Source organism: Loa loa (genome assembly GCF_000183805.2).
Source record: "Loa loa unplaced genomic scaffold supercont3.63, whole genome shotgun sequence".
NCBI lineage: Eukaryota > Metazoa > Nematoda > Chromadorea > Rhabditida > Onchocercidae > Loa > Loa loa.
In genome coordinates this window covers 268195-276428 of record NW_018108243.1, presented here as the reverse complement: position 1 = coordinate 276428, position 8234 = coordinate 268195, and the positions used below count along the sequence as shown (strand labels likewise).

Sequence of the window (8234 nt, the reverse complement as noted above, 5' to 3'; positions counted from 1 at the left end):
ACAATAAGCTTTTGTAGATTGGATGAGTCTCTAGCTCCCAATTTATCTACCTGTAAACTTCACCAGAATCTACAGCTTTTACAATGTGCAATTGAAGCTAAAAAACGGCGTGAATCGAAAAACCTTTTTATGCAGAACTGGCAACTGTATAAGTCAGGTATATACGTTGATTTCTTGATCCAACTTATGGGCGAAGTCTTTCGAACGGCTTTGTGGAAGGTTTAAGATTAGACTAAATTTATTTTTGCAGAAGGGGATGAATTTTTTGACGCACCAGAATCGTTAGAAGAAAGTGGTGAAGGAATATCAAGACAAAAACCAGACTCTTCAGGAGCAGAAGGGCGCTTGAAAACTTTTAGCACTTTGCGACTCTTTCACTTTCCCGATAGGCTTATGTATGAACCTGTTACACAGGTTTGTTTTACTTGGCTTTTATCCATCATATCTCTTTTTCTTCCTGTATACGAGTGTTTTTCAGAGTCGTGTTCCAATAACCGAAGATATGCTTGAGAGGCATGCTGAATATTTAGCTTCGTTAAAGAATCCTGAAGAACGGGTCAAAGCACAATTGGAGCCGCTTTTTTCAGACATGGAAGCTTTTAAAGTATGATACACTTTTTGATGAATGCTCACATGCTACGAATTACATAGGTCATCTTTTGTTTTTAGGCTGCCAATCCAGGTTGCTGTTTTGAAGACTTTGTAAGGTGGCATTCTCCTCGTGATTTTATCGTGGATGATGAAAATACGGGTAAAGGTAAGCTTTGAACTTTCTTTTGTTTACCTTTGTGTCCGTAATTTTCTGGATTGTCAGCTTTTCCCACAACAATCTGTCTGCATACTTTAAAGGTCACTTATCAAGTCGCATGACGGGTGAAGATAATACATGGCAACTAACGTGGAACCAAGCGCAACCGAAACCTGCTTGTCGTCAGAAAATGCTATTCGACGACGTGAAAGCGGCTAATAAGGTTATCTTCAGTTATTTCAATTTCAGGAAAAAGATACGAAATACCACATTGTAACTTTCAGTATTTCCACCCTCTTCTTTATTTTCTGTTCAGTTTAGAAGTAATTGGGTTTTTATTGTCATGCATATTTTAGTTTTCAGTTCGCAGGCAAATTAATGCTGAGATTAGTGTCTTAAATCTGCATAGACAAACAGATGATTTGTTTTTATTGTTTTATTAGCGAAGTTAATAAATACGCAATTTCCAGATTATTAGTGATTTCGAAAATCTCACCGTATCCAAATTGATTGTTTATATCTTACCAGTTTTGTTCAAGTGCGCATCCGCACAGTTAGTGGATGAATGTTAGTTTTTTAATCAGCATGATACAACTTTCCAGCATGTCTTTAGATATTCCTACAACTTAACACAAGTAAATCATTTCGTTTAATTGTTCCAGTAATCGGAGTCAGACTGTATCTGATTTTTTCAGACTGCATCTGATTCCGATTACTGGCTAAAATGCAGTGCTGTATTTGCGGATTACTTAAAAGTGTTGGCACTATTAGTGAATTGACATTTTTTAATGTTTCTGACTGCTGCCAGATCTCATTTTGAAACAAAGATATTAAACTAAATTTTATTGGAGGTCTGTGTTTTACATGAAATGATACTTGCTTATTCTTCCATTAGAATGTTTCGAAATCCATAAATCTACTTCTACTTCATTTACCTCTATCTTTTTTTTTCATTTCACAATTCACTGTTAGATAATTATAGCAAAACCGTATTTTGCTCTTACTGGAGACAAATTAGTCAACCTCTGTAAAAAAGTTTCGAATTGTACAAGAAGCAATGATTTGGATGATTACTTAGATGCTGTCAAGGATATAATTCAAATTGAGGGAGTGGTTGCTTGCTGCAATGCACTTTATACGCAGTTAGTTTCTGCAATCGATAAAAGGGTTGGTTTGTTTGCCTTATTGGATTTGTTTATTTGAGTTATTTTGGAAGTTCGCGTAAAAGCTGATTAAAAGTTGTTTGGTGGTGATAATTTCTGCAGGTCAGTTTTTTCAGGATCTTAATACCTTCTAAAATATATTCATCAAAATAGGTTTAATTCATCGTACGGATTCTTTATACTGCGTATTAGTCGCTTAATCTTCAAAGAATTCGGAAATTTCTTTCGCTTAATAGAATCCATTGAAACAACTGGTTTTCGTAACTATAACTTTTCGATTGAACTTTTGTTTATTTTATAAAAATAGAGGCAGGGTAATCAAGTTGGATAGCTTGAAATACATCCAGTTCTACTGGGTTTATAGAACTTACTGACCGGAGTAGTATAGTGTGGCTTGCCTGATGAATTTTCACAGGAACCTTGGTAAAATTATTTACTCTTACCACGTATTACCTCCAGTTTATCGATATCTTCTTTTGAGCAACAACAAATTTTATTTGTAGTTAACTGAAAATGAGAAGTGCGAAATACGACAATTCGTTATGTTGCTCGTACGATCAGACGAGCAAAACTGTCAAAGTGCTGCTAATGGTGGGAAAGCTGGTGCAGGTTATCGAGTACCGATTGTACGAGGTTTATGTGGGCCCGTTGGTTTAGCTCTGAAGAACCTCTTTTTGGTTCTTCTATAAAAAATCCCTCAAATAGGTAAACTTCTTGCTACCCATATTGGAAAACGCGTTACTGGACTGTTTTTGGTGTAGTTTTGCATGATTTTTATATCTAACTCATATATCTTATACGGGCTAGGGTATGCAAGCTTATACTGCTTTATTGTCTGCTTGTTAAGGTTTTAATATTTGTTTTACATATTTTTTTTATTCTAATATTTTTTATAACTGTGAAGGTAGAATTAGTTTGGGAAGTTTAACTAAAAATCAATAGTGTTATGGACATGAAATATTTCCCTAAAATTTCTGGAAGTATGGCTTTTTGCTTTCATACTTCTCCAGGACCGAAAAGAGAACCCTTGAGCAAATCCTCACTGGCGACGAAGACATGCCATATCGCAGGTAAATCTTTCGCAGATTTCTAATTCATTACTGACGTTAAATAGTGAATTAACAAACCAGGTGGTAATGTAGTGACGTTGAAAGTTCAGTCAGGTTATTCTGAGCCGATAGTATTTCTACCAATTAGCAGGCGGAAATGCTGAATGTGTTTGGTCTGTGTCTTTGAAAATAAATATCATTTTTAGGAGGCAGTACATAATGCGGTGCGGTGCTCGTAGACCCACGCTTGGTTCACGTACATTACCACAAAGATTGTACGCTGCTATTTCAAAAGAAGAGTATAGAATTTGTTTGACACTGTCAAGTGATACCGTTTTATCTTAGTTCTGGATGCGGTATCATTTTCGCTATTAATTGATTTTAGTCGAAGGTGCTACAATAAAATAGTGATGGTATGCGTTGAACTGGTATCGAGAACTGAATAGATATGAATCATCTGGATATTTGCATATTGTAAGCATTTGCAAATTGCTTGTTTTAAAAGTTGTAGTATGAAGTTGGTTAGACGAAACTGTAAAACAAAGGAGGAAGCGGAAAAAATGGGAAGGAATGTATCTCGTGGTATCCGTTTTTATGTGATTAAGTTATGTGACAGTTCAATGTGCCGTATGCGCTTGAAAATTAATTGATTGGACTAAGTCAAAAGTTGTCGCTTGTGTCGTAAATTAATCACGTCGGTTACAATGCTGCAGTATTTATAAAGTCTATTTCATGATTCTTGGAAAAACACAGTTTTTAGCATTTGTAAATACACTTATTCTACTCTCTTCCTTTTTCCTCCTTCTGCATCTTGACTTCCCGTTATTTTGTAGTACAACGAGTTTTAACAATCTCGAAATAATCAGATTTGATTGGGTTTACTTGTGCACTTCTGCTTGTATGATTATACGAATTCATGGTTATCTTTCATCTGGTATTTCACTGCCGAAGTGCTATTTCAGCTCTTGCAGAAAACAATACAGAGATTTGTACATTATTATTATTTCTTGAAAATGTATTAAGAACGTTAAAATGAGCAAACTGAATACGGTCAGGTATGTTTTATGGAAAGGTGAGACCCTGGTTCGTTAACTGTTAGAAATTGCTGTAAAGTAGGTCAGCTTGGTTATTCCAGAATATTTCGTCATCATTTTCACTTTCTGACTTGGCATTCTCATCGTCGAATGTCTCTAGAAAAATTTTTTACAGTTTTGATACAGGGTTCTGTGGTATTAAGTAATGTCTCAGAAAACGTGCTAAGTAGTGAGAACCACTCCGGGGTTTTTTACCGTTCCTTAGTTTATTTTTTCTCCATAGAGAAGTTTTTGCTATTTCCATTAGCTTAAAAATCAAAGGCTTTGGAGCAGAATTTATACTTGAGAAAGTAAGGCATGCAGGGAACTTGTCTTGGTCATTCTGTGCACAAAATTCTGGAAGGATTTTTTCCATGCGTTGCAGCACTAGGTAGATGAATGCATACTGTCCTGGAAGCTGTACAGCTCCAAATCTGTAATTTCTATTAAAAATAAGTTTAGTGTTTTGTCATCGTGATATATCATAGCAGTAAAGTATTGTTGGGGTGTTGCAGGGTTTGGGAGGCTGAGAACTTCAGAAGGAGGACGTATCAATCAAGCTAGATGAAACAAGCGGTCTGAACTGCTGAAGGTATGATCAACTGGTGAATTAGGTGGAACTGTTTGACCAAGCATTCTGAACACCTAGGGGTCTACTTATAATCGTCATGGCTCAGCCATCACAGGGGGCCACAATGAATGATTAGGAAATCGTGTTCCTTATTTTATCATTGTACCACTGATACATCTCTTTAAACAAACCTCTGTCTGCGTAATCTGGATACAATAGAAAAAACATCGATGTTTTCAGGAGTTTTACAGAGCTGATCCACTCCCAAAGCTATCGCGATAAAGGTACAGGTTCGACCGATTCCAGCACTGCAAACAGTGGATGCTGCTTCATATTCATTATAAATGATGATAAAGGATTTTTTTGGATGCAGTGCTGGTCTTTTAGAAGTCATTGGAGGAAGTTACCTGCAATGGACAATAACTGGTGCTGTATGAGAGGAAAATTCTCGATATTCATTCCTGTAACTTTCCGTAGCAACGATTACTTTCAAAAGTTGAGTGATATGTTGCACAGGCAAACGGTGATCTAACCATTCTGTAAACCAAATGTGCCTCACGTGATGCTCCAAACCACCACACTAAAAACATAAATCAGTTACTTCCTCTTTTTAAATATATTTTATTGGTAACTTTTACCTGAATAAATTAGGCTAAGAATTCAACAAGGAATTGAAGTTGGAAAGCATTGAACATTACTATGAATGTTGCATTATCTTCATGCTTTTAAAATAGCAGAACTTTGGAACAGTTCAATGCAACGCGTCATCTGTTTGTGAAAGCAGATGTCGAATGCAGCTCGGGTTATAGTGAAAGTTAAGCACTAGCCTTTCGGAAAATGAAAATTCCAGCTCTCGTTCATGCTTCCGCTATTTAGTTTATGTTTTAAGTTGTAAAGAATAACTCGTATTAATGTGCCGGACACATTTGTTACCAGAAACTGTCAAATTTACGAAAGCACATGTAGAAAACTAGCTTTCAAGTAAACAAAAAGCAGTACATTTAAAATGATGTGGCGAATTTGTACACCGTCATGAAAGTATGTTGATACGACGGTAACATCAATTTCTCCATAACAGGCATGGCTATCCGGCCAGTATTTCTCGCATTTTTTCTGTAAAATGTCCAAGTGTTCATTTCACAAATTTCATCAATTTCGATTTGAAGAATTCAGAATTGTATGAGGAGCTTTTTAATATATAATTCCTTATTCGAGCTACAAGAAATTCTGTATACCAAGTTCTAAAAGCGTACTAATGCTAGCTTGGCTCCGCAAGGTTTTTCCTCTAGGTTGGTCACCATTACAATAACTGGTGTACGTTCCTGAAGAACCATTGACCAAAAATCGTTAACTGTATTCGGCATTGGGCCTTCTGCTGCGATATACATTAATTCTGACTTCGAATCCTGCATTTAATCAGTTGATTGGAAATCAATATCCATAGAAATGACGGGTGGGATGATTTCTTTTACCGACGAAAATTTATATGTTATATTTTTCGAAACTTTGTAGTTGTTGGTGTTATTCCACAAATATTTCATGAGTAATGAAAGGGTCGTTGAAAGGTTCACACTCCCTGTGAACAAACTCGCCGACGAAGTTGGACCAGTTTGGAATTTTTTAGTCAGTAACAGTAGAAATGAAGAAGATTGTTGTGAATAACGAGGCTGTTAATTCTTAGAATTGATCTGTGCTTGCAGGTATTAGGAAAATGATAAGGTGACCAAAATATAGTTGGCATTGATATAGCTCTGGCAAACATCCTCAGCTGTAGAATTACATGAAGCTCCGTAGTTGGATAATAGCCGTACACGAGTTTCCCGTATGGGCCACAACGTATGTCGATTTTTCTGACTGCAACCAGCAACTTTTTCACAGGACGAAGTACTTGGACTTGGAAGAGCCTGTAAAAACGGAATATATTAAGTATTTTTCTTTAATAGGTTGTCCATCTTTTACTTCGTTTTTTTCTTCATTAATTAAAGCGAAAAACATTGGAAAATGTCGTTTAACTTACAGCAAATTCTGCGTAGATTGCGGACAAGGATACCGAGATGTCAAGATGATGCAATTGGTGGCGTGTCAGACGTCGTGACTTACGAAGCTCCAGTTCTTCAGAAATACTAAAAATTCAAAATATGCTCTGATGACTAGAAATGGCGGTGTTGTTATGACCAGTGAAATAATTATGAGCAAAAATGAAATAAGCGCCCACAATTATTGTAAATCAGTGCATATTTAGGGTCGCTTTGCATTTTATCAATTATTGCAAAGACAAAAAATTTTCCTCAGTATAGTAAGAGATGATGGTATAATGAAGATATAATTTTAACACGAACTCTTCATGGACTGTTGATATTTGAAGAGTGGAGCTTTGGAACCGGCCGGGATCGATTGTCAGCGACACCGATGAACCACGTCTAAAATCTGGCGAGTGAGATAGCATCCTCTGATGTATGATTTGAGCACAAAGTTAAAAGTCTACCTTTAGCCAAATAATATACTTAAATAAAAAATTGGAAAATGTACATCCAAACAAATTCCAGTGCCCTTCTGCATATGCAAATATTTAGAATTTACCTTTCACGAAGGCTACAGTTGCGCATTGTGATATAAGATACCACCATTAGTTAAGAATATTGTCCGGAAAAGTTTAGTTCTATCTAGAAAAGTGGAATTTATAACAAAAGTTGACTTTATTCTGCAAAAGTAAATTTTCCAGTCCACTTCTCTTTATGTTACAGGCAAGTTAAAAGTCTTAACTTTTTATAAATCGAAAATAATAAGAATTTGTTTGGAGAATGTTTTACATGCATTGGTTTCATCTCTCTTATGATAGCATAGCGAATAACTGGCTTCGAACGCCATCTTTATTTCCTAATATGCTTCATTTTTTAAAAGCAAGGTCAAAGGCCACTTTATCTTTGCTGGAATAAAAGGAAAATCTTAGAAGAAACTAAAGGATGGCTAAAGTTTCAAAATTGAGCTAAGCAGAAGTAGTTTATTGCTCGTATTAATAAAGAAAACCAAAAATGAAGTTTAGATGAGACAACCAATATTTCAACAAATACTGAGTGGTGGATAATATGGAAATCATCATTAATCTGTGTTTATATCACATTAGTTACTGCTGTGGAAATGTTAGTGGTTTCAAATAATGAATTAGGGTAGGAAAAGTACGGAGATATTTGTCATTGAGAAATAATCCAAGAAATGACAGACAGTGCAGTTCTGGAAATATCTTAGGTCTCTTTATATATCAAAACTTTGTATTTGATTGATGGAAAAGTGGCAACATTTTGCACATACGTCACTTCCGATTGAATGGGAAATTTCTGAGTTGATGAACAGATTAATTGGCGACATGCTCTTTACGGTGCTGTTAGGGTTGCGCATATCAAAAACTTATACATTATTTATTTATGTAATTAATTTATTTATTTTTATATAAGGCCCATAGGAAAATTCGCATCTGTCTGTGGTGGTCCTGGATGTAATGGCATGTAATAAATTAATATGTGCACATTTCAAGCGAATCATTTCTTCCTTTAAATCTCAATTACTATGAAAGACATTGGTGATATGATTATACGAAAGACATTTCTCGCCTCAAATTAAATCTGATCAATT

General features: G+C 35.6%; 2 protein-coding genes across 2 annotated transcripts in view; one reads left to right on the top strand and one right to left on the bottom strand.

Moving 5' to 3' along the window:
* LOAG_17343 (Rab3 GTPase-activating protein catalytic subunit) overlaps positions 1 to 3399 on the top strand; it is a 7456-nt gene extending 4057 nt beyond the window's left edge. The window contains exons 13-20 of the mRNA XM_020450001.1: positions 479 to 604; positions 670 to 757; positions 850 to 971; positions 1219 to 1315; positions 1731 to 1915; positions 2415 to 2616; positions 2922 to 2981; positions 3167 to 3399. Coding sequence (XP_020306397.1) covers positions 479 to 604; positions 670 to 757; positions 850 to 971; positions 1219 to 1315; positions 1731 to 1915; positions 2415 to 2600 — 804 coding nt within the window. The 3' untranslated portion in view covers positions 2601 to 2616; positions 2922 to 2981; positions 3167 to 3399. The remainder of the gene's footprint in view (positions 1 to 478; positions 605 to 669; positions 758 to 849; positions 972 to 1218; positions 1316 to 1730; positions 1916 to 2414; positions 2617 to 2921; positions 2982 to 3166) is intronic.
* Positions 3400 to 3992: 593 nt separating this feature from the next.
* LOAG_10632 (protein-tyrosine phosphatase) lies at positions 3993 to 7231 on the bottom strand (the record flags this gene model as incomplete). The annotated part of the gene is made up of 10 exons (XM_003146157.2): positions 3993 to 4150; positions 4337 to 4467; positions 4796 to 4912; positions 5012 to 5184; positions 5604 to 5717; positions 5858 to 6010; positions 6365 to 6508; positions 6622 to 6727; positions 6944 to 7024; positions 7185 to 7231. 10 exons carry the CDS (start codon positions 7229 to 7231, stop codon positions 4056 to 4058), a joined length of 1161 nt encoding a protein of 386 aa, XP_003146205.1. The 3' UTR covers positions 3993 to 4055.
* Between the last annotated feature and the right edge of the window lie 1003 nt (positions 7232 to 8234).